Source organism: Amia ocellicauda, chromosome 14 (assembly GCF_036373705.1).
Source record: "Amia ocellicauda isolate fAmiCal2 chromosome 14, fAmiCal2.hap1, whole genome shotgun sequence".
Lineage (NCBI taxonomy): Eukaryota > Metazoa > Chordata > Actinopteri > Amiiformes > Amiidae > Amia > Amia ocellicauda.
In genome coordinates, this window is record NC_089863.1 from 5,086,381 (window position 1) to 5,113,183 (window position 26,803).

Genomic DNA, 26,803 nt, shown 5'->3' on the forward strand with positions numbered 1-26,803 from the left:
AAACACACACACACTCACTCTCACACATGCACACACAAACACACTCTCACACATGCACAGTCTCACACACACGCACGCATGCACACTCTCACATGCATACACAAACACACACACACACTCACTCTCACACAAACACAGTCTCACACACACGCACGCATGCACACTCTCACATGCATACACGCACACACACACACACTCACACTGAGAGAGCCTGGCTGGCCCCCCGCCCCCGCAGTGCTATAACCAGGCTGTACCCCTGCAGCGTGCTAAGGGCAGCCTCTGAATAGCGCAGAGTTTCAAAGGGCATCTCACATAGTTTCTGCACAGATTGGGAACTGTGGTGACAAAATGCCGCCCCACCACCCCAACAACTTCAGCTGTCAAAAGGAGGTGTATTATTGGGTAGCGAGTCGGGGGGGGCATTCCCCTGTATTTGCTGTCTTGGAACAACAATCCCTCTCTCTCTCTCTCTGTGTCTGTCTCTCTCTTTCTCTGGCTCTATCAATCTTTCCATCTACCTGTGGTTAGATAATGTGTCAGTTACTTATTCTCTGTAATGACCGTACGTTGCGCCCCCCAGTCCCAGGGTTGTATCTGTCCCAAAGTGGTGTCATTTCAAAAGCGTTGGCAACATTTTGTGTTCTGCTCAAGAGCCTCTTTGTTCCTCCAGTGCAGATCCTGCGTCGCCATCTATTTTCTCCTCCTCAGCGTGGTTGTGGTTGTGGTTGCGTATTTAAATTTGATTTTAGGCTGGCTGATGCCAACAGCGAATCCAGTCAGTCCAGGCACTAGGTGTTAAGGTATCCTCCTCCCTTGCTTTTTTGTGCTCGGTGTTGTGTTGTGTGCTAGAGCGTAGCTGGCTCATTTCCAATCATAAATAAATGACCCAAAAGGCTTGATGTTGGTTTCAAACAGAAAGCAGCATTTACTGTACAAGGATTTCGCTCAGGCCTACAAAATGAGACGGTCCTGTTAGGTTTTAATTCATTTTTTTTTTTTTTTTTTTTTTTTTCTTTTAATACAAATTCCAAAAAGGCAATTGCTAACTGCTGCCTTGATATAACCCCCCCTCCCCCAAATACATACATAAATAAAATAACAAATAAATAAATAAATAAATAAATAAAATAAAAAAGCAACAATGTTGAACCCAAGACAGGAACAGCGCCTTTCTGTGCTACAGATGAAACAAAAGTGAAAACGAGACACACAGACGAAAAATCCAATAAATACAAATAAATAAATACATAAATAAAGCAAAAGCTCTCTTGAACGATCTACCAAAAGTATTTTTTAATATACTCCAAAGCTGTCTTCTGTGGTCTGCCTCTATACTGGCCAGTCTATATTCCCCGCTCTACGGTCTCCCCAGCAAAAACAGAATCAAATCAAATCAAATCAAACAAAACACGATCGAGTGGAAGCTGCTCCCTCTCAGTCGCACCAATTCACAGCATCGTCATCACTGCCGTTACTATTATCACTACGTTTCCTGTAATTCAGACTTTCCCTGCGAACTACTTCCCATCAACAGAAGTGCATAAAAATCAAGACCCATCCGCCAACCCCAGCGTATAAATTCCACGGGCGGATAAGATAAATGTCCATATTAAGATAAATAAAATAACCGGCCGATGCAGTTGGACTACCCGGGAACTACCGTCTCTTGGGATCTGCGGCCGACAGGAAGTGGGAAACCGTACGCCCGCTATTTGATTCCCCTTCTTTATCCCGGAGCACGAAAATAAACTTAAAAAATAAAAGTTCACACATAAATAAAAACAAGCCGCTCGTCTTCACAGGATACACAACCGGTGTCGCACGCGGGAGGAACTTCCCCCGATGTGCAGCGTTCTCCGTGAAACCGGCGAAGTTTTTTAATTTTTTTTGCGACGTCGGCCGGTGCTGAGCTTAGGCTCGCGGCGGGCGGTTTTCCGAAACAGACCAACAAAAACTAAAATCACGGCTGGCCAAAACCCTTCCGAGAGCCTCTTCCTCGTAAACAGAACTCTCGATCTAACACGAGTCGATCGTTTTGAATTTAGCGCACCACCATGTTTTTTTTTTTTCATGATTTTATAATTTTTTTCTCAATATTTACAAATCGCCTACTGCATTTCTTTAAAAAAATTACTAACGAACAAACAAAAAAACGCGCAGATAATCAGTATTAACCCCACGGGAGGAATCCCTTCTGATCTCAGCGATTGATCTCGTGGATTCCCCTTCGTCATGAGATGCCTCCCTCAAAATCATCTTTGCTTTTTTAGTTTGTCTCGTTTTCCTCAGGATTGTAAATGTGTGCTTTTCAGTGCTGCCAGCCGTTTATGGCTCTAAAATAAAAAATATAAAATGTTCTATATATTTATACTATATATAGGGGAAAAAAACGAGCTAGAGAACTGGCTTGGCAACAGTATGAGAGAGAGAGAGAAAATGTACTGATAGTATGGCTTATTGTGATGACCAGCACACACAGGGACACAGGTGGAGACGACGGGGAGGGAAACAAATGAGAGATTTGTAAACGTAAGAGTTGGAAATCAGAGCGGGAGTGGAGAGAGCCCTGGTCTCCTGCTTACATCTCCGGCAAAGAAACCGTCACGGACATAAACAAACTATTAATTAATTCATACATTAAAAAACGTGATTTGGTCTTTTGTATTTTTTTGATGCCCTCTCTTGACTCTTCTAGTCTGTGGTCCCGTCGGACTGATCACCCGTCTCCTCAATTTGGGAGAGGACTTTTTCTAGTTTGAAGAAGACCAAACGACGATCTATATATATATATATATATACACTCACCTAAAGGATTATTAGGAACACCATACTAATACTGTGTTTGACCCCCTTTCGCCTTCAGAACTGCCTTAATTCTACGTGGCATTGATTCAACAAGGTGCTGAAAGCATTCTTTAGAAATGTTGGCCCATATTGATAGGATAGCATCTTGCAGTTGATGGAGATTTGTGGGATGCACATCCAGGGCACAAAGCTCCCGTTCCACCACATCCCAAAGATGCTCTATTGGGTTGAGATCTGGTGACTGTGGGGGCCAGTTTAGTACAGTGAACTCATTGTCATGTTCAAGAAACCAATTTGAAATGATTCGACCTTTGTGACATGGTGCATTATCCTGCTAGAAGTAGCCATCAGAGGATGGGTACATGGTGGTCATAAAGGGATGGACATGGTCAGAAACAATGCTCAGGTAGGCCGTGGCATTTAAACGATGCCCAGTTGGCACTAAGGGGCCTAAAGTGTGCCAAGAAAACATCCCCCACACCATTACACCACCACCACCAGCCTGCACAGTGGTAACAAGGCATGATGGATCCATGTTCTCATTCTGTTTACGCCAAATTCTGACTCTACCATCTGAATGTCTCAACAGAAATCGAGACTCATCAGACCAGGCAACATTTTTCCAGTCTTCAACTGTCCAATTTTGGTGAGCTTGTGCAAATTGTAGCCTCTTTTTCCTATTTGTAGTGGAGATGAGTGGTACCCGGTGGGGTCTTCTGCTGTTGTAGCCCATCCGCCTCAAGGTTGTACGTGTTGTGGCTTCACAAATGCTTTGCTGCATACCTCAGTTGTAACGAGTGGTTATTTCAGTCAAAGTTGCTCTTCTATCAGCTTGAATCAGTCGGCCCATTCTCCTCTGACCTCAAGCATCAACAAGGCATTTTCGCCCACAGGACTGCCGCATACTGGATGTTGTTCCCTTTTCACACCATTCTTTGTAAACCCTAGAAATGGTTGTGCGTGAAAATCCCAGTAACTGAGCAGATTGTGAAATACTCAGACCGGCCCGTCTGGCACCAACAACCATGCCACGCTCAAAATTGCTTAAATCACCTTTCTTTCCCATTCAGACATTCAGTTTGGAGTTCAGGAGATTGTCTTGACCAGGACCACACCCCTAAATGCATTGAAGCAACTGCCATGTGATTGGTTGATTAGATAATTGCATTAATGAGAAATTGAACAGGTGTTCCTAATAATCCTTTAGGTGAGTGTATATATATATATATATATATATATATATAAAAGATCCGGATTTAAAAGATAATGGTAATAATTGGGGCTCCCATCACATCACAACGCAAAGCATAAATAAAATAACCCTTTGCCACCACGACGGGCTCACATGCATTGCAGCTCAGTTGCTCTCATCGACCTTGAACACTTCCAGGTCAAAGGTCAACACCTCCCACACTCTAATCAACCACCCCCGCTTTATAACAACAACAACAACAACAATCGTCATTTACGCAACAACAAAACGTTCGGGGGGGGATATCAGAGTAAACTTTCCCATTTTTTCTTGGAAGATCCCTCCTCTCTGTTCCCCGGGGTGAGCATCACGTCCCCACAGCTCAAGGTCAAAGGTCACGGGCTCCCTCGCCGTCGAGCTCGGCCAATCAGTGACAGTCGCAGTTTGTTTTGGTCTGGATTAAAAACTCCCTTCGAGATAACAAAAAAGCAAAGGCCTATGGGTTAAAGTACCGTCTCTCTCCTTGGAGGGTCCGCTAGCTCTCTCCCGGTGGTCTGTGGCCCCCCCCGCCCAGGGGAAGGCCACGTTTCCATACAAACGCAGCTAGAAGGGGGAAAAGACAAGCTGGAGGGAGAGGGGGAGGAAGAAGAGGGAGAGGGAATTTTTCAATGGCTCCCTCTTTTCCCTGGTTCTGTACCGAAGGAGAGGAGGGCCATAGGTTAAACAAGGGTCTCTAGCTTCCCTGGAGGCTGAGGACAAAGGGATGGAGGGATGCAGGACATGGAGGAGGTAGAGGAGGAGGAGGAGTGTCAATGTGGGCCCTGGGAAGGGGACTGAGGGTCTCTATCTCTCTCTCTCGGTTTCTTCTCTTCCCTCTCAGAACTTCTTGGGCCCCCAGGCGGACATCTGTTTGGGGGCCACACCAGCTCCGAAGGTGGGGAAGTCCTCTGCGCTGCTCATGTCGGGGGCCTGCGGGAGGGGGAGAGGTCAGAGGTCAGGTGTGGGAACGGGAAATCCAGGAGACTGCCAGGAATACTAGAGTCTGTCGCACCCCCCCCGCCCACCCCCATCCCTCACCTTGTTTCCCGGGACGTTCCAGGGGGCGTCCCGCACCACGAAGCCCTTGGCGGGGCCCCTGTGGTCGTCCTCACTGCGGGAGGGCGGCTTCATGTAGGCGGCCATCGTCTCGGTCTCCGTCACGCTCATCATCTGGGACATGCAGGGACACGGTGAGACGGGGACACAGGAAACTGAGAGATGGGGACACAGGAAACTGAGACACGGTGAGACGGTGAGATGGGGGACACAGGAAATGGAGAGACAGGGGGACACAGGAAACGGCGAGACGGCAGGACACAGGAAACACTGAGACGCGGTGAGACGGTGAGATGGGGGGACACAGGAAACAGCGAGACGGGGAGACGGGGGACACAGGAAATGGTGAGATGGGGACACAGGAAACTGTGAGACACGGTGAGACGGTGAGATGGTGAGATGGGGGACACAGGAAACGGCGAGACGGTGGGACACAGGAAAAGGAGAGACGGGGGGACAGGGGGAGATGGGGTTGTGTGCTTGTACGTCCATGTCCTCTCTCGCCTGTGGACCTGTGTGTGTGTGTGTGCGCGATGGAGGGACTCACATATTCCTCTTCCAGGTTGAGCAGGTGGTCGATGGCGTTGTCCACGTTTTCGGGGAGCCCCATCACCGTCACCCTGTCTGGGTCCTCCGAGCCCGGCTGGGGGAACCGGATGTCAACCTGCCAGCGCCAGAGACCCCCCAAACACACAAGTTACCCCTGAGCTGCCCCCACACCCCACCGTCTGCCCCCATGTCCCAGACTACCCGGGGCCCCATCTCCCCGCTGTACCTTGAACTCCTCCATGAGCTTGCGGACGGCCTTGCCCCGGCCCCCGATGATGCGCGCGTGGACGCGGTGGTCCAGCTTGATGTCCTCGCTGACCATCTCCTCCAGGTCGGCCACGATGCGCTCGATCGCCTCCTTCGCCGCCTCTGCGTTGCGCTCGTAGCCAGAGATCGTGATCAGGTCCTGAGGGCCAAGAGAGAGGGGGAGAAAGAATGAGAGAGAGAGGGAGGAAGAGAGAGAGAGAGAGAGAGAGAGAGGGAGAGGGAGGGAAAGAGAATTAGAGAGGGTGAGAGACAGAGAGAGCAATAGAGAGATAGAGAGAGGGAGGGAAAGAATGAGAGAGATAGAGGGTAGGAAAGAGAATGAGAGAGGGAGAGAGATACAGAGAGGGAGGGAAAGAGAAAGGGATAAGGAGAAAAAGAGAGAGGGAGAGAGAGATGGAGGGAAAGAATGAGAGAGGGAGGGAGTGGTGTGAGGGCCCCGTGTTCAGTACCTGCAGCTCGTCGCCCTTGTCTGGGAACTGGATGCTGACGTCGTGGTCCTTGCGGATCTGCGAGATGATGGCCCCCTTGCGCCCGATGATCTTGGGGTGGTATTTGGGGTGCACAGAGAGCGTCAGCTTGAAGCTGCGCAGCGCCTGGACGCACAGCGGGAGGAGAGGGGCGGGGCCGGGTTAGTGCCTGCCCGGACTCGGGCGCAGACGGCAGACCGGCTGCTATGCAAAACGCAAACGGAGACACGACACACACACTGCGAGAAAACCATCCTGCAGCGACAACACAATCACACTCACCTCCACTGAATTATAGAGGGAGGGAGGGAGTCAGGGACAAGAGAAAGGGGGTGAGGGGCAAGAGGGAGAGAGAGAGGAAGGGACAGAGGGAGGGAGAGAGAGAGGGAGGGCACTAGGGAGGGTCCCTCTCCAATCACACTCACTCATTTAGTGGGTCCTGACAAGCGAGTGACCCGGGCGAGTATTGTGGCGCTGTGAGGGGTGCGTGGCAGCGGGGGGCAGGGGGACAGTGTGGGGCGGGGGGTTCTGGGGTTCCTACCCGGTCCTCCTGCTCGGCCTGCAGCTCCTTGACCCGCTCCAGCAGGCCCAGCCGGGCCCGCTCCACGTTGGCCACCTGCCCGGTGATCCGGATCACGTCCGACTGCTGCTCCGGCTGCGGCACCGAGACGTTCACCTGAAGCGCAAGGTACGGCACAGTCCATATATATATACACACACACACACACAGTCAAACGTTTTAGCACACCCCCATTTTTCCAGTTTGTATTGAAATGTAAGCAGTTCAAGTCCAGTGAATAACCTGAAATGGTACAAAGGTAAGCGGTAAACTGCCAGAGCTTAAAAAAAAAAGTTAAGGTCACCAAAAACTGAAAAAGAATGTACATTTCAGAGTTATATACTGTGCTTTGTTCAGAACAAACTATAGATTCATGTTATTTGATGTTCTATGAAACACAGAGAAGTTCAGATCCAATTGTGTAAAATTGTTGTGTATCAGTGCACTGTAAACAGTTTTCATCTTGACATTTCGAGCTCTCCACAGGGGTGTGGTGCTTCTACCAAAATGTGGATGGTCTTGTTTTGATCAGTAGACTGTCTGGTTCCAGAATATGTCATAATTGTCAATATTTTCTGAGATTTTGTATTCCGACTCAGAACACGTATCCCCGACATCACATCAGAGAATGCTTCACATCGTTAGATAGCAGAGAGTCTCAGCTTTCATGGGATACCAAACTCTTGGCAAACAGCGCAACAGTGAAAAGTACACATTTCATTAGAGAGAAGCACACGGATTTGGTGCCTTTTAAGGTACCAGAGGGGTTTGTCAGATTAAGGCAGGGATGAAGAACCTTTTTTGGCTGGAGTGCCCAAAGTCTTATTTGTATACTTTGCCAAGTGCCAAAGGGTGCCAATGATAAATGATGGATATGAAAGTTAATACAGGGGCTAAACAGCATTTATTTTAAACAATATTTATATATATTTTTGGTTTTAAGTTATTAAGCAAACATGCCAACAAAACAAACCGCAATACAGACAAATCTAAAAACCATGGACAGATAGAACAAGCCCCCCACCACCCCCACCTTGACCCCACCCCCTCATCCCTGTGTGGTCTGGAGAGCAAGTGCAGCTCCAGTCTGCTAATGGGAGTCTGAGCAGAGTATGAAGCTGGATGAAGAGGCACATATTCTTCCCAAAAAAGATTATGAATATGCAGGTTCCATTTTTGCTCACAGATTATTGTCAATTTACAAATATAGAAAAGCAATAGCACTTCACTAGCTCGGTCATTTTTGGAATGTGTCCCTTTTTATTTTGGACAATGAGAATCTTTAATCCTCATTCATATTAAATCAATCAGTCTTAATTGTATATAGTGCAACACTATGCCAAAGCATGTCACAACATTAAAGAATAAGTGCATCATACAGTGAATACATCATTTCAATGCTGCAGTATTGCTACAGTGCAGTAAAATGCATGAATCACATTTCATCACGCATTAAGTTCGAGGATTATAATGCTAAAGTACATTTAAAAACCCCATTAAAATCACAATCTACCACTAAAACAAAGTCCCACAGATTCTCCATTGCCCTGCCGTTACACACAAGTGGAAGTTTGTTCATTTGGCTGCATTAGTAACCCTTCATATTGATTTGTGTTTTGTTTGGACTTGCACTCAATCATTTCTAATGTGCCTTCGTTTTTTTCAGCGTATATTTACTTAATATCTACTGTTTTTACATTTTGTAAAACAACAAATTGGTAGATTAATACGCATTGTGTGAAAGTGTTATCAATGTACCATGATTATGAGTGTGCACAAACGTATTCTACAAATCATTTATTTATTTTTGAGAATTTACAGCTTTCTTTTGCCAACTTTATGAAGTTTTTAAATTGTCGGAGTGTTAAATGTGAATGATTGTGGCCTTTTCTCCATTTGATACAGGAGGTAAATCGCATGCTTTTCCCTGTGTGCTCAACAGACACGTCCATTGCTGCCACAATGAATCACAGCAGCACAGACTCAGTTTGTCCTCTTCCTGCTGCTCCCACAGCGCCGCCCGCAGCGCAAACACTCATCATAACTAACATCTCGTCCGTGAAGTGCAGATTGTTGCAGTTCCGCGCAGATCTGCGCAGCTCCACCATTGGGAGCGGAGGATTCTGCAGTTCTGCGCACAACTGCGAAAATCTGCGCACAAAGAACCCGACATAAACATGAATATTCAGACAATAACGTGAGCGCTGCTCAATCACTTCGGGGCGCCGTCACTGACAAAAATACTGACTGGTTTTCTAAAATGGGAATCAGGTTAGACAACTGAGGGTTGGACTCAAAAAAACAAACGCAGGTAGTTGCTCACCACAGCTCTGCCACCGGTGCGCCATTCCCTGGCTTAAGGGGTTAGATTTTGTTAAACAAAATGACTCCATGATTTCTTTTTCATCTCCAATTGTTTATTTGCTCTATGCTTTAATTTCAGAGTACACCGAGACATTAAACTGTGTATATTTCAATAAAAACTGGAAAAACAGAGGTGTTCTGAAACATTTGACTGGTAGTGTGACTATATACACACACAGAACAGCACAGTCAGTATAGCTGGCAGGTGTGAGTGGACGGGCGTGTGCTCAGTACCTCATAGCCCTCCATCATCTTGCGGATACCGCTGCCCTTCTGGCCGATGATGTAGCGATGCAGGTCATAGGAGACCTCCACGTCCACCGTCACCGGGACCAGAGCCTGTGGACAGGGACACGCAGGGAGCGACAGGGAGGGACAGACGCACTCCTGTTAGACCAAGGTTAAGATGAATAATAATTTACAACCTCTTAGCCATTCTAAACCACTCTGCTCCGCATGAACACCTACAGTGAAGCAACCCCGAAAGGACAGCTACAGCTCTCTGTCCCTCACTCCCTCTCCCTCGCTTCTCGTAACTGGACGGAATGAGGAAGAACCCTCGAACCCCACATTGTACTACTGATCCGTTTACGGCCCAAAGGGTTCCTTGAAACAGGCAGCACCCCCCCATACCAGCAGAGCGGTGCGCGCCGCCTCACACTTCTCCTTCCGGCCCGAGATCACGATGATGTCAGACTTCTTCGGGGGAAGCTCCGCCTCCGGGCTGATGTCACCGTTCTCCTGGGTGTGCGGCTCCAGCCCGGGGCCTGGCAGTGTGGCGGCAGAGGACAGAGAGGGAAGGAGAGAAATAAGGTTTAAATGACTCTTTATTTGAGGCTCGACACCTTTTACATTAACATTGCGTGTGTGCATGTCTGTCCGTGTGTGTGTGTCTGTCTGTCCGTCCATCCATCCTTGTGTGTGTGCATGTTCGCGCGTGTGTGTACTGACCCTGGCTCTCCTCCCTCTCGGGGAACTTGATCTGCACGTCGTGGTCCCGGGTGATCTGCTGGACGCGGGAGCCCTTGGGCCCCATCACGGCGCGGTGGTACTTCTGTGGGATCACACACTCCACTGTCACCTGCGCCTCCTGGATGGCAGGGCGGCACCATGGAGGGACGGAGAGAGAGAAAGAGTGAGTCAGTGAGACAGCAAGAGAGAGAGAGAGAGAGACAAAGTGGAGGATTGAGGGACAGAGGGAGAGAGAGGGAGACAGAGGAAGGAATTGAGAATAAGTGAGTCAGTATGACGGAAAGAAGGAGAGAGAAAGCGAGAGACAAAGGGAGAGAGGAAGGGAGAAAGAGAGGGAGACAGCGAGTGAGAGAGCGAGAGAGTCAGTGCGAGAAAGAGTCAGGAGACACACAAAGCGAGAGAGATGGCGGGAGACGGGGGGAAGCAGTCACCAGGTCCTCGATGATCTCCTGGATGCGCTTCTTGGCTGCCTCGACGCAGTCCTTGGCGCCCTTCAGGGTGACGCGGTCGCTCTGCACACCGGTGCGCGGGAAGCTCACTGTGACGCCCCCGTACTCCTCGGCGATCTCCCGCAGCACCTGGCCGCGCCGCGCCACGAAGTGCCGGTGGTACCGCGGCTCCACCACCATCACATCCTCCACCACATTGTCCTGGGCCCCGCCGGGGGAGAAACACAGACATTTTCATTGGGAATCGCATCCCCTCTCGCCCCCAGTCCGTCCCCCTCTCCCCAACTCCGTCCTCCCCTCCTCACCAGGTTCCTGATGAGCGTCTCCAGCTCCCTCTGCGCCTGCCGCACCGCCTCCTCGCGGCCCACAATGGTGATGAGCTCCTGCTCGTGGTCGTCGGCCGCGGGGAAGATGATGCGCGCGCCTGTGCGGTCCCTCACGCGCCGGATGTTGCCGCCACCGCGGCCGATCAGGAACTTGTGGTACTCGGGCTTGGCCTGCAGCTCCACCGTGAAGTTGTTGATTTGCTGGGTTGGGGGGGGGGGAGTAGATGAGGTCACACTGGGGGCCCTGACGGTACGTATGGATTGATCGAGCAAATCAATCAGCCATTATGTAGTAGCGCCGTTCCCTCCCCATCCCAGTCTCCTTCCCCTCCTCCTCCTCTCCCCTTCTCTTCCTAGTCTCCCTCTCCTCCTCCTCCCCTTCTAAGTTTCTCTCCTCATCCTCCCCTCCCCATCTCTTCTCTTCCCAGCCTTCATCCCCTCCTCCTCTTCCCCTCCCCTGCCCATCTCTTCCCAGTCTCCCTCTCCTCCTCCTCCATCCCTTCTCTTCCTAATCTCCCTCTCCTCCTCCTCCCCTTCCCAGCCTTCATCCCCTCCTCCTCCTCCATCCCTTCTCTTCCCAGTCTCCCTCCCCTCGTCCCAGTGTCCCTCTCCTCTCCCCTCCTCCTCTTCATAGCCTTTATCCCCTCCTCCTCCTCTTCCCAATCTCCCCTCCCCCTCACCTTCTCCTCGGCCAGCTGCAGCAGCTGTCTCTTGGCGCGCTCCACCTCGTCGGACGGGCCCCGGATGGTGACGCGGTCGCTGCCCGAGCCCTCGGAGGGGAAGTGGATGTGCACCCCCCCGCAGTCCTCCATGACGGCGCGCACCAGCCGGCCCTTCGCCCCGATCAGGGAGTTGTGCAGCTTGGCCGGGATGGACACCTCGGCCTCCCGGATGTTTGCCTGGAGGAGAGGAAAGAAATTCCTTGGCTTGCCTTTCCAACTTGTACAGGGGTATATATATATATACATATACACTCACCTAAAGGATTATTAGGAACACCTGTTCAATTTCTCATTAATGCAATTATCTAACCAACCAATCACATGGCAGTTGCTTCAATGCATTTAGGGGTGTGGTCCTGGTCAAGACAATCTCCTGAACTCCAAACTGAATGTCTGAATGGGAAAGAAAGGTGATTTAAGCAATTTTGAGCGTGGCATGGTTGTTGGTGCCAGACGGGCCGGTCTGAGTATTTCACAATCTGCTCAGTTACTGGGATTTTCACGCACAACCATTTCTAGGGTTTACAAAGAATGGTGTGAAAAGGGAAAAACATCCACTATGCGGCAGTCCTGTGGGCGAAAATGCCTTGTTGATGCTAGAGGTCAGAGGAGAATGGGCCGACTGATTCAAGCTGATAGAAGAGCAACTTTGACTGAAATAACCACTCGTTACAACCGAGGTATGCAGCAAAGCATTTGTGAAGCCACAACACGTACAACCTTGAGGCGGATGGGCTACAACAGCAGAAGACCCCACCGGGTATCACTCATCTCCACTACAAATAGGAAAAAGAGGCTACAATTTGCACAAGCTCACCAAAATTGGACAGTTGAAGACTGGAAAAATGTTGCCTGGTCTGATGAGTCTCGATTTCTGTTGAGTCAGAATTTGGCGTAAACAGAATGAGAACATGGATCCATCATGCCTTGTTACCACTGTGCAGGCTGGTGGTGGTGGTGTAATGGTGTGGGGGATGTTTTCTTGGCACACTTTAGGCCCCTTAGTGCCAATTGGGCATCGTTTAAATGCCACGGCCTACCTGAGCATTGTTTCTGACCATGTCCATCCCTTTATGACCACCATGTACCCATCCTCTGATGGCTACTTCCAGCAGGATAATGCACCATGTCACAAAGGTCGAATCATTTCAAATTGGTTTCTTGAACATGACAATGAGTTCACTGTACTAAACTGGCCCCCACAGTCACCAGATCTCAACCCAATAGAGCATCTTTGGGATGTGGTGGAACGGGAGCTTCGTGCCCTGGATGTGCATCCCACAAATCTCCATCAACTGCAAGATGTTATCCTATCAATATGGGCCAACATTTGTAAAGAATGCTTTCAGCACCTTGTTGAATCAATGCCACGTAGAATTAAGGCAGCTCTGAAGGCGAAGGGGGTCAAACAGTATTAGTATGGTGTTCCTAATAATCCTTTAGGTGAGTGTATACATATATACATATATATATACACACACACACAGACGGGTGAGAAATGAAAGGAAAAACAACATGCAGTGTCTCAGTAAGGTGTTGGGCACCACGAGCCCCAGAACAGCTTCAATGCTCTTGGCACAGATTGTACGAGTCTCTGGACTCTACTGGAGGGATGAACTCCATTCTTCTAAAAGATATTCCCTCATTTGGGGTTTTGATGATGGTGGTGGAGAGCGCTGTCTAACACGTCGATCCAGAATCTCCCATAGGTGTTCAATTGAGTTGAGATCTGGTGATCTGGTGGCCATAGCATTTGATTCACATCATTTTCATACTCATCACACCATTCAGTGACCCTCGTGCCCTGTGGATGGGGGTATTGTCATCCTGGAAGAGACCACTCCCATCAGAATAGAAATGTCACCATAGGATGAAGGTGATCACTCAGAATAACTCTAATGATTTGCAGTGACCCTTCCCTCTAAGGGGACAAGTGGACCCAAACCATTCCAGGAAAATGCCCCCCACAAAATAACAGAGCCTCCAGACCCCCTCACTGTAGGGGTCCAGCAGTCAGGCCTGTCCCGTTCTCTTGGTGTCCCACACATGCACTCGTCCACTTGTTGAGAACACGAGCCAGTTGAGCATCTGTGACTGAAGCTCCTGATATTTGTGCCCCAATAATGACCCCTCTTTCAAAGTCACTTAGATCCTCTCCTCTTGCCATCTTGATCCAAAATCGAGGTCAACTGGGCTGCTCAGCATTTGTATACATGCCACAGAGCATGAGAGGATGTTAATTGCTTAATTGTATCATGCAGTACACCTGTTTAGAGCCATCTGCATTTGTTATGTTCCTCCATTCATTTATTCAGGTTTTTCCTTTAATTTGTCATTTTATATATATATACAGTGAGGGAGAAAAGTATTTGATCCCCTGCTGATTTTGTACGTTTGCCCACTGACAAAGAAATGATCAGTCTATAATTTTAATGGTAGGTGTATTTTAACAGTGAGAGACAGAATAACAACAAAAAAATCCAGAAAAACGCATTTCAAAAAAGTTATACATTGATTTGCATGTTAATGAGGGAAAGAAGTATTTGATCCCCTATCAATCAGCAAGATTTCTGGCTCCCAGGTGTCTTTTATACAGGTAACGAGCTGAGATTAGGCGCACTCTCTTAAAGGGACTCTCCTAATCTCAGCTCGTTACCTGTATAAAAGACACCTGTCCACAGAAGCAATCAATCAATCTGATTCCAAACTCTCCACCATGGCCAAGACCAAAGAGCTGTCCAAGGATGTCAGGGACAAGATCGTAGACCTACACAAGGCTGGAATGGGCTACAAGACCATCGCCAAGCAGCTTGGTGAGAAGGTGACAACAGTTGGTGCGATTATTCGCAAATGGAAGAAACACAAAATAACTGTCAGTCTCCCTCGGTCTGGGGCTCCATGCAAGATCTCACCTCGTGGAGTTTCAATGATCATGAGAACGGTGAGGAATCAGCCCAGAACTACACGGGAGGATCTTGTTAATGATCTCAAGGCAGCTGGGACCAGAGTCACCAAGAAAACAATTGGTAACACACTACGCCGTGAAGGACTGAAATCCTGCAGCGCCCGCAAGGTCCCCCTGCTCAAGAAAGCACATGTACAGGCCCGTCTGAAGTTTGCCAATGAACATCTGAATGATTCAGAGAACTGGGTGAAAGTGTTGTGGTCAGATGAGACCAAAATCGATCCCATAGAAAATCTGTGGAGGGAGCTGTAGGTTCGAGTTGCCAAACGTCATAAAGGGATGGACATGGTCAGAAACAATGCTCAGGTAGGCCGTGGCATTTAAACAATGCCCAATTGGAATTAAGGGGCCTAAAGTGTGCCAAGAAAACATCCCCCACACCATTACACCACCACCACCAGCCTGCACAGTGGTAACAAGGCATGATGGATCCATGTTCTCATTCTGTTTACGCCAAATTCTGACTCAACAGAAATCGAGACTCATCAGACCAGGCAACATTTTTCCAGTCTTCAACTGTCCAATTTTGGTGAGCTTGTGCAAATTGTAGCCTCTTTTTCCTATTTGTAGTGGAGATGAGTGGTACCCGGTGGGGTCTTCTGCTGTTGTAGCCCATCCGCCTCAAGGTTGTACGTGTTGTGGCTTCACAAATGCTTTGCTGCATACCTCGGTTGTAACGAGTGGTTATTTCAGTCAAAGTTGCTCTTCTATCAGCTTGAATCAGTCGGCCCATTCTCCTCTGACCTCTAGCATCAACAAGGCATTTTCGCCCACAGGACTGCCGCATACTGGATGTTTTTCCCTTTTCACACCATTCTTTGTAAACCCTAGAAATGGTTGTGCGTGAAAATCCCAGTAACTGAGCAGATTGTGAAATACTCAGACCGGCCCGTCTGGCACCAACAACCATGCCACGCTCAAAATTGCTTAAATCACCTTTCTTTCCCATTCAGACATTCAGTTTGGAGTTCAGGAGATTGTCTTGACCAGGACCACACCCCTAAATGCATTGAAGCAACTGCCATGTGATTGGTTGGTTAGATAATTGCATTAATGAGAAATTGAACTTGAAATTGAACAGGTGTTCCTAATAATCCTTTAGGTGAGTGAATATTATATATATTTAATTTGTCATTTTATATATATATTCGTTTATTAGATCTGGGAGACCCTCCACCCCTGCTGTTCCCTCCCCATCCTCACCAGCTCCCTCTGGATGGCAAGGATGCGGTCCCGCGCCACCTCACAGTTGCCCTTGCGCCCCGTGATCACGATGACCTCCGAGTTGCTGTTCTCCGTGGGCAGGTCGATCTTGGTGTTCGTTTCCTCACGGATCTGTTTGAGAGCGACAAGTTTTAATTTCAGGAAGTAAGGAATGTGTCCTGATTTGTGGGCGGCTGGCATGAGAGACACTTCCTCGTTTTCATGTTTTCAATTCCTTCTCTCAGGTTGGTTTCTCTTTCCCCATCAATCCAGTCCTCTTTGCTTTTACTTAATTACTTTATTAATTACTTAACTTTCTCTCTCTCTCTCTATCTGCAATCTTTGTTACACAACCACACACTCACAGAGACGCACATGCACTCAAACAGAGACACAAGTACATACACACAGACACACAGAGAGACTCACCTTCTTGATATTGGCCCCCCCTTTACCGATGATATTCTTGTGGAACTGCTTGAAGATGGGCACCGAGATGGAGAAGCTGTTCTCGATCTGAGGAGAGAAAACTGGGTCACTGTGGGGGAATGGCAAATACACACACAAACCTTGTGGCTCAAGAACGGGCATAACAAGATTGGAGAGACCCATCCTGGACCTGCAGAGACACAGTCCGACCTGCTGGACTGGACTGCATCTCTCAGGACCAGGGCTGAGACCCTGCAGGACTGGAGTGTCGTACCAGTTCAGCGATGACCTTCTGCAGGTACTTGGCGCACTTCTCCACCTCGTTCTTGGGCCCCCGCAGCTGCACAATGTCGCTCTTCTGAGACGGGTCGGGGAAGTTGATGATGACCTGCCAGCGATGAGAGCACAGAGTCACAGGGGTGCAGACACACATACAGACACACAGACACACACAGACACACACTGGGCCTCACCTCAGGAAACTTGTCTCTCACTTCTTTGATCTTCTCGCCCTTCTGCCCGATGATGATGCGGTGGAATCGCTGCTCGATGATCAGGTCCTTAGTGCGCTCGTTCTCCTGGCGGGGGACAACAACAGTGAACAGTGTCCCAGTCTCCCCCAGTCTCATCTAGTCTCTCCCAATCTCCCCTTGTCTCCCCCAGTCTCTCCCAGTCTCCTAGTCTCTCCCAGTCTCAAACATGTTTGAAAAACTTTTGAGTTGGTGTCCTATTGCGTATCAGTCTTGAAACTACAGGACTACTGTTAAACAGGTGACAGACAAGCGCCATAGCTTATTTAAACCATGGGTTATTAAAATGTATGTCAAACCGGAAATTACGTAAATAATAATAATAATAAAAACTCGCACATACAGTGAGGGAAAAAAGTATTTGATCCCCTGCTGATTTTGTACGTTTGCCCACTGACAAAGAAATGATAAGTCTAGCAGGGGATCAAATACTTTTTTCCATCACTGTACGTTACAAAGGTACATATTGAAGTGAAATCGATCTGTACTGGAAATGTAAATTCGCAGAAATGCAACCACAGGAAAAGGCTGTCGCAGTGCCATTATCAATTATTTCCTACACAGTTATTTCCCCAAAGTCCATTTCCAGCGATGTGTAGCTGCACGAAGACCATGTTCGCTTGGAGAAGAAAATATAGGGTAATACAAGAGAAGGCTATCCCGTTTCGAGGACCCCTCTCCCACTCCGAAAACCCCCCTGTATAGCAGAGGGAAGATGCATGAAGCTGCCCCAGAACAGCAATATTGTGTCAAGCTATTGTTTCTCTGGCATTCAGGAGAAAACAAAAGGATACATATTAAAATAATGCTATACTAAGCATGTGCTGGAGGAGCCCCTACCCTGCTGGTTTTTGTTCCATCTGAGCTCTCAATTACTTAATTGTACCTTAATTGAACATCAAATTACTTCAATTAAGGTTCAATTAAGTAATTGAGAGTTTAGATGGAACAAAACCCAGGAGGGTAGGGGCTCCTCCAGCACCGGGGTTAAGAAGCACTGTCTCATCGGATCGGTCTAGTGTGCGGCGGCCTTCATCCTCCCCCCATCTCTCCCAGTTCCCCCGAGTCCCTCTCCCAGTCCCCCCAGTCTCACCATCCTGGCCGCCATGTCCATGAGCTCACGCCGGGCCAGCTGGACCCCCTGCGGATCGCCCTCGATCCGCACCAGCCCGCTGCGCTCGCTGTCCTGCGGGATCCGCACCGACACCTTGTACTGCTCCTTGATGCGGTTGACTGGATGAGACGAGAGGGGAAGGGTGTCGGTCAGGGCAGAGCAGCAGTGAAAATACAGAGGGAGAGAGAGAGAGAGAGAGAGAGAGAGGGATGGACTCACTGTTGGCGCCGTTCTTGCCGATCAGGTGTCGGTGGAAGCGCTGGTCGATGGTGACCTCGGTGTAGTCCATCCTCACCAGCTAGAGACAGGGAGGGAGGGGAGAGGCAGATCAGCGCTAGGAGTCTTACCAGCATTCATTGGCCTGGTAAGATCCACCCCCACCCCCGGGACAGCGTAGGGCGGTGCTGACCAGGTCCTTGATGATGTCCTGGATGTGCGCCTGGGCCTGCTCCACCTCCTCCGTGGGGCCCTCCAGCGTGATCTTCTCATCCCCGTCCGTGAACTCGATGTGCACCTGCACCACACAGGGCCACACACAGGGACACAGAGACACACAGAGAGACAAAAACACACAGGGACACAGAGAGACATAGGAGCACACACAGGGACACAGACATAAAAACACACACAGGGACACAGAGAGAGACATAGGGACACACACAGGGACACAGAGAGACAGGGCCACACACAGGGCCACAGAGAGACACAGGGAGACACGGAAGGAGGCAGAGAGGACCATGAGAGGGAGAGACAGAGAGAGAGACAGAAGGATACAGAGTGTTATTGACTCTTACAGCCGCTGTAGTGTCTCTATCCCGGTAAACCTTAAATCTGGGCCAGCGAGCTCTCGTAGTGTCTAAGGGCACTATACCTAATAAAACACTGACTTATTGATTGATTAATCGACTAATTGTTTAATTGACTGACTGACAGACAGACATGTTATTGGAAAATCCCTCTTGACCGCAGGCAGGTGAGATCGTGTGGTGGGGCGTTCGGTGATCGGGGTGGTGTTCTGTGGCGGTGTTGCCCCGGCCCGACTCACCCTGGGCAGCTGCTGGGTGATGCGCCCGATGTTCTGGCCCTTCTTCCCGATGATGAAGCGGTGCAGCCAGGCTGGCGCCGTCACCTCCGCCACCATCACGCTCTTGGCCTGTGAGGGGCGGGGGAAGGGGACGCAGGGGGGACACAGAGGGGATGTGCACACACACAGAGACACGAAGAGAAGCGTCACACACTCGGCCCCCGAGACGGAAAGGACCACCACCGCCCCCCCCGCCACCCACCTCCGAGCCGCTCACCTTGGCGTACACCTGCGTGAGGGCGGGGCCCAGCTTGTCCGGCTCGCCCCGCAGGATGATGGTCTCGGAGGCGGAGTCCAGTGGGGGCATCTCGACGGAGACGCCCGTGCTCTCCAGGATCTCCTGCAGCGTGTTGCCCTTGGGCCCGATGATATATTTGTGCTGCGACTTCTTCACCTCCACCGAGATCGTCGTGGTCTTCCGCTTCTGCCCACCGGGGAGGAGACAAGGAACGGTAAGGGTGGAGGTGGATAAGTGTCACAGAGGAGGGGGGGGGGGAAGAGAGGGGGAGAGAGGGGGAGAGACACAGGAAGAGGAAGAGACAGAGAGGGACAGAGAGAGAGAGGGACAGAGAGCAGTCACTAGCAAGATGAGCTCCTGGCACACGGCTCTCTGCAAGAGGTACCGCAACATCCGCAAGAGAGGCATCGGCGGAGGCAGGCAGATCAGCGTCCTGGAGGACACGGACCCCGACAGCACAGTCCTCACTATCAATGTGTACAACACCGGGACTGTGCTGGTCCAGGGGAGCGAGGCCGGCCTGGACGCCTTCGAAGCAGCGTTCCCGCAGCTGAAGTAAGAGGCAGAGAAAGAAAGAGCGCACCAGGCTGACACCAACGCCGAGGACTCGGACCCTGAACACACCACCCCCGACGAAGACGATGCCCCCGCAGCAGAGAACACCATGCGTGACAAGACCCTCCCTGCTGACCTCTCACCCCCCCGCTATATCCAGCCCATTTGGGAGAGACGGGCCCTGCTGGAGCTGGAGTTCGCCGAGTTCTGGGAACTCGTGCTGACCCGTATCCCCGAGGCCAGCCTCGCCCAGCAGCTGCGGGACGAGATGAGCCAGCTAAAGAAGGAGAGCCATGGTGGACCGCCAACGAGCTGCTTTCCGAGGTCAGAGAGCTGCAGCAGGACAACCAGGCCCTGAGGACGCAGCTGGCTGGACTGAAGGAGGAGGCCCAGCGCAGGGAGAAGAGCCTCACAAAGGAACTGCAGGGCCTGAGGAAGCAGCTCCGAAGACATAGCCACCCCACCCCACAGTCAGCGACACACAGGCCCCTCCCAGCGCAGAGGTGGTCCTACTGATGGACTCCAACGGGAAGCACCTGGACACACGCAGGCTGTTCCCGGGCCGTCGAGTGACCAGTGTCCGCTGCGCCACCACACAGCACACCCTGCAGCTGCTGCGCAGAGACACGCTGGGCACCCCACGCTACACTGGCACCAACGACCTGGGCTCCCTGCCCCAGCACACCTCCAGGGCCGTGAGCGAGGTGGCACAGAGGGCCACACAGGAGTTCCCCAACACCAGGGTGATCGTCTCCACACTGCTGCCCCGGGCCGACACCCCGCCACACGTCATCAGCAGCATCAACGCGGAGATCGCCAGGGACTGTGCCGCTCTGCCCAACGTGCACCTGGTCACCACCCCGCCCTGGGCCCCTGGTACATGCACGACAGGGTGCACCTCAACCAAGAGGGCATCAGGATCTTTGAAAAGACCCTAAAAGACACTGCCCTGGGCCGTGGGCCGACCAGCCCCCCCACCACACCGCTGGCACAACACACCGCAACGTGAGGCCCCCCCACTCCATGCAACATGCAACACCCAACCGGCCCCATCCAAGAGGCACCGCCTGGGCTCCTGCTACACACAGCCCCGCCAACAGGCCGCCCACCGCCAGGCACCCTCCCACCAGTCTGAGCCCAACGCTATTCATTATTTACATTAATGAATTGGCCACAATGCTGGAGCAATATGCAGCCCCCGGCCTCACCCTACATGACACTGAAGTCAAGTTCCTGCTCTACTGATGACCTGGTGCTGCTGTCACCCACAGAGCAGGGGCTGCAGCAGAACTGGGCCCTGCTAGAGCAGCACTGTCAGCCCTGGGCCCTGGCAGTAAACATGAAGAAGACAATTATGATATTCCAGAAAAAAGACAGAGAGAGGGAGAGAGAGAGAGGAAGAGGCAGAGGGAGGGAGAGAGATAGAGAGAGCGGGACAGAGAGAGAGAGGGAGCGAGAGTGCGAGAGGGACAGACAGGGTGCGAGCGACCAAGAGGGAGGGAGAGGCAGAGGGGAAAGGAGAGGCCCCAGAGCACGGGGTGGGGTACCTTGTCCTCGTAGATGGCGCGGATGCGGGCGATGGCCAGCGCCACAGGCTCCTTCTCGCCGGTGATGATGATGTCGTCCTTGGCCACGCTGGGCGGGGGGATGTTGATGCGCGCGCCCGTGTCCTGGCTGATCTCCTGCACCGTGCGGTTGTGCGCGCCGGCGATGAACGGGTGGAAGGCCTTCTCCAGGGTGAGCCGCTCCACCGCACGCTTGTCCTGGGGGGGTGCAGGGTAAGCGTGTGTGAGTGTCACTGTGCTGAGGTTACCGTGTGAGGGCGCCTCTCCGGGTGTGTGTGTCGGGGGCAGGGCACGTTAGCATGACTGTGTCTGTGCGATTGTTATGGTGTTGATTTGTGTGTTAGTGTGTGTCTGTTCATGTATGATTGTTATTGTTGATGTTGAGTGTGTTAGTGTGTTCAAGTGATTGTTATTGTGTTCATGTCTGTTTTAGTGTTTGTGTGATTGTTAATGTGTGTCTGTTAGTGTACGTTTGTTATTGCGTTGATGTTGATGGCAGTGTCATCTCTATACCTTCTCTATACGTCTGTGTGATAGTGTCAGTGTGTGTGTGCGTCTGTGTGTTAGTGTATCAGAGTGTGTGTGTATGTGTTAGTGTCTCAGTGCGTATGTGTGTGTTTGTGTGTGTCTGTGTGTGTGTCAGAGTGCGTGTGTGTGTATGTTAGTGTGTCAGAGTGTGTGTGTGTGTGTGTGTGTCAGTGTGAGTCACCTGCTCTGCGGAGATGAGCAGGATCTCGTGCCGCGCCTTCTCAATGCCCTCCTTGGTGCCAGTGATCTTGATCTGGCTGCTGGGGTCGTCGGGCCGCGGGATGGTGATCTTGGTGGCTGTCTTGAGCTCCAGCTCCTGCAGCTTCTCGCCGTTCTTGCCGATGACGAAGCGGTGGTGCTCCTTGGGGATGGACACGGTGGCGGAGGCCTGGCGGGGACACGGGGAGATCAGACTCGATTAAATTGAGGCCCGGGCTCCGATCCGGGCCCTGTACTCTAGTCCACACAGCCCCAGGCCGTTCCTCGCCAGTCTCCACACTCCCCACCTGGGTCTGCAGCCGAGCCACGATCTCCTTGCGGGCCTTCATGACCGAGTCCAGCTTGCCCGTCACCATGATGGACAGGCCCTGGTCCTTGGCCAGAGAGAGCTCGATGTGGGCGCCCGTCTTCTGCATGATGTCCAGGCACACCTTGGCCTCCTCGCCCTCCCCGAACTGGCTGTTGTCCTTGTACCTGCGCTCCTCCAGGGGGACGTGGAACACCTGAGCAGGGGAGAGGAGAGGAGGAGGGATGAGAGGGGAGGAAGAGAGGAGGAGGAAGAGGAGAAACAGCAGGAAGAGAAGGACAGATGAGGGAAAGGAGGAGAGGGGAAGAGAGGAGGAGGAGGAAGAGGAGGAATAGCAGGAGAAGGACAGATGAGGGAAGGAGGAGAGGAGAGGGGAAAACAGGAGAGATGGGGGAAGGAGGATGAAGACGAGAAGGAGAGGAAAAAGTGCAGTGGAGAGGAGAGGGAGGGGAAGGAAAAGAAGAGGCCATGGGAGAAGGGAGGAGAACCAGGTGGAGGGTGAACAGGGGGGAGGGGATAGGAGAGAGGTCACCAGACACACACACACACACACACACACACACACACAGAGTGACTCTGACCTGGGTGATGACGGAGGACTTGATGGGCCGGATCTTGCTCCAGGCCCCTGACGGCTTGCTGGACTTCTCCCCCGGGGCGCCCTTCTCCGGCAGGGGAGGGAAGGCCTCCAGGTAGGTGGGGATGTAGGCCTCATCCTCTGGGGCGCCCCCTGTAGGAGGCAGAGGCACAGCTGTGGCCCAACTCCAGCTCCCAGTCTCCAACCCTGACCCGGTGTAACCCTATATCTCAAACATGTGCGTGTGTGCGCATGTGTGTCCCACCTCCTACCTGCCATCTCCTCGTCCCTCAGGCCGCTGCGATGCTCCGCGAAGCTCTCGGGTGTCAACACCGCCACCGAGCTCATGGTGCCAAACCCAGATGTGCGAGTTTCCGATAAAACACTGTGGGGGGGGGGGGGTGAAATAAAATTAAATGAGAGAGGGAGGAACGAGAGAGTGAGAGACAGGGAAAGACCTTTCGGAAAAGACTAAGGAAGAAATGCAAGAAAATAAACTCCGCCCTGATCCGTGCCTTGTGGTCAGCCTCACCTGCGAAATGGTCAGATACCAGAGAGATCCGTCCAGGTCTGGGCTACCGAGTGCGCTTCAGTGTGGACTGGCGGTTTGGGGCCCTGATGGTTGCAGACAAAACACACACAATTAAACAAGAAGACACAGTAACACTAAATATGTGAAAAACAGAGGTTATTCGACCTCCGCGTGACTATAGGACAATGTAGAGCAGCCAATCAAAGCTACAGGGCAATACAGGGCAGCTAATCAACCTAAGCAGCCTGTCTTGGGGTTCAGTGGGAGGAAACAGGAACCCCTGAAGGAAACCCAAGAAACCACGGGGGAGACGTACGCAAGGGCCCGGAACCGAACCCGGGGTCCAAGGAGCCATGAGGCAGCGGCCCCCTTTCATACACTGTGTGAATAACAGTGCACAGCTGGCATCCGCCCCAGGGGTGTCCAACACGGCACCGTTGTCTAGATGTAACCGTGAGATACGGAAAAAGACACGGTGTTGCCACCTTCCCTTTTATTATGAATATTTATGTCTGGCAAGAGAACGTACTGATGCTCAGCAGCCAAATAACGAGCTCTGAGACACTTACACACTTTCTCTCACACACTCACACTCACACACACAGTGGCAGCTGCCCCCCCATGAGAGACCACACACACTGCAGCGCACCTGTAATTAGGAACCCTCCCGGGACCCAACGCGGGGGGTGTGTGTGCTTAATTGGGATCTTTTGGCATGGAAACCAGCTCGGTCTTCAGGGACCCGTGGCTGCTGCCTGTCCCTGTTATTAGGTGTTGTTTCCTTTGGGGGTTACACAACTGTACACAAGGCCCCCAATCCCTGAAGACCGCACACGCCCACTGACACATGAGGAGGAGTCAACTGTTCTGTCCAGCTTTAAAAGACGGGGTCGTCATGATGACCGCAAGGGTCCTGGGCTCGGCTGCCAATACATAAATAAATAACAACGACAACAACAACAAAAACAATTAGGCTCCGCAGCTGTCGCTACAGGAGTGTGGGTTAGGAGTCCCAGGTGAGGCGGTGTTGCCGTGTCCTGGAGCGCCGTCTCTCCACCGGGACCCAGCAGGAACACGGAGAGCCGTCGAGACCGGCACACGCCACGGACCCCAGAATAAAACCCAGCGGAGAACACAAGGAGGTCTGGTTTTACCGAAGCCCGTCGATAAAAGGAGACCTCCTCGTGTCTCCCCGTGACCCCTGGATCTTCGCGATACCCCACACGCGTGTCTATACCCGCTGTGGAAGATTATCTTTCACGTCGTTGTAACTTGACTGCTTGGCTGTAAACTGAGCCCGAATGCCCCGGCCGCTGAAATTCAGGCCCACAGAAACCGCCGTCGGTGTCAGAGGGGTTATAATCGAGCCCCTCGGGTCCGAGGAAAATATATCAACACGAAACCAGAACCCGCGCGTCTCTGATAGGTCAGGACCACGACAGCAGCACCTATTGCTCTACAGAGTGTCGCTGAGGGCCGTGGACACACTTGGACTGGGTCTCGGAGTCTGAGAGAGAGAGGGACAGAGAAATGCTATAAAGAGAGACGCGAATGTAGCACTCCAACCTGACCTATCCTCCAACCCATACTGGAATATGATGCCCGTTGAGCGTTGACTGTGACACACACACACACATTTACACACACGTATACACACACGTATACCCACACTCTCCCCCTCTCTCTCACACGCATTTACACACAATACAAACATACTCTCTCTCTTACAAACACACACACACACACTTTCTCTCACACACACGCATGCACACTCTCTCCCTCTCTCTCACACACATTTATACACAATACAAGCATACTCTCTCTCTCTTACACACTCATGCATATATATACACACACACACACACACACTTACTCTCTCATGCACATTTACATTCACACTCTCTCTCACACACACATACAATTTACACACCAATTCATAAACACTCCGCACAGACACGGCTATCCTGAGTAGCTGCTGGACCGTGAACATTTCCCCCAACAATTTGCCTAGACACGTTATCCAATGAGAAAGAAAGTGTGACCGGGCAGCATTATTCTGCATGAAACCAGCTTCAAACGGTGTATATTGTATGTTTCTTATTATTGTGCTTGAGCACAAGCTCATTATGTTACACAGAACATACAGAAGAATACATACATACATTACATATAGTGACAGAACTGATCATTTCGGATATTTGAGGTTAATCTGGGTGCATTGCTGGCGCGATCAGATACAATGTTACAATAATAATAATAATAATAATAATAATAATAATAATAATAATAATAGTTGCTTTTGTTGTTGCATAGATCAATGTAACCATAAACAGACACTATTTAACGTGCACACACCAGTCCGCAGCCACTGGGATCTCCAATGCATGTGTCAGTGCTAAACGCACCCAAGGGGCAATAATAAACGCGCACAATTGCAGTCTATACATGTGCAAAACCAGATCTGATCATCAAGTCATTGCAACAGAACAGATATAACAACAGCGGCCCTGACAGCGAGGGTGTCTTCCTATAGCCCTGTTATATGGTGTGTGTGTGTGTGTGTGTGTGTGTGCTGTTGCACCCAGGCAGGCCCGTCACGCAGGCCCGTCACACAGCCCTGTCAAAGCGCCCCGTCCACACAGTCTGCACCCATCTATTATTGCAGGGGGGGTCTTTATTTCCATGCATGTCTTGCCCCCCGACCTGTCCTGCAGCCGACCGGGGTCCCACCCCTCGGAGACGCATATAGATATGAATGTATAGGGATGCATTAGAGTCTTACCTCTATAGAGACGAAATGGGATCGGAATAAACACACACACACACACACATGCATGCATGCATACATACACACACACCGGGCTCTCGCCGCTCGCACTGGGCGCGGAGGGATCTCACGCACGGCGGCGTCCGGGCGGGGACGTCAGGAAGGGAAAAAAGGGCCGGGGAGCAGCACTTCCTCACGGCGGAAAAACCCGCAGTATCCTGCCGCCGCCGCCGCCGCCAGAATTCCCCGGTGAAGTAGAGCGTTAGGATTCAAGAAGCAGGTTCATTAGGAAATACAACACACACACACAAATTGTATAGGCCCCCAAACCTTGTAACACCCCTTTAATCACTTATCTACACCACAGTGTTCAGGGGGGGAAATATATTTTGTGGGAAAAAAGATATATATATACACTCACCT

General features: G+C 51.1%; 1 protein-coding gene across 1 annotated transcript; it reads right to left on the bottom strand.

Moving 5' to 3' along the window:
* Positions 1 to 3,308: 3,308 nt before the first annotated feature.
* On the bottom strand, positions 3,309 to 26,482 carry hdlbpb (high density lipoprotein binding protein b). The gene is made up of 28 exons (XM_066722563.1): positions 26,396 to 26,482; positions 23,614 to 23,696; positions 23,354 to 23,466; positions 23,086 to 23,234; positions 22,485 to 22,700; positions 22,160 to 22,366; positions 21,433 to 21,648; positions 19,310 to 19,516; positions 19,054 to 19,161; positions 18,418 to 18,522; positions 18,228 to 18,306; positions 17,988 to 18,127; positions 16,838 to 16,942; positions 16,639 to 16,752; positions 16,365 to 16,451; positions 15,936 to 16,067; positions 11,726 to 11,944; positions 11,025 to 11,246; positions 10,702 to 10,920; positions 10,250 to 10,388; positions 9,932 to 10,065; positions 9,533 to 9,637; positions 6,917 to 7,051; positions 6,358 to 6,501; positions 5,868 to 6,047; positions 5,640 to 5,756; positions 5,075 to 5,206; positions 3,309 to 4,966 (listed from the first exon to the last, which is right to left on the bottom strand). Exons 3-28 carry the CDS (start codon positions 23,427 to 23,429, stop codon positions 4,874 to 4,876), a joined length of 3,780 nt encoding a protein of 1,259 aa, XP_066578660.1. The 5' UTR covers positions 23,430 to 23,466; positions 23,614 to 23,696; positions 26,396 to 26,482; the 3' UTR covers positions 3,309 to 4,873.
* Positions 26,483 to 26,803: the final 321 nt, after the last annotated feature.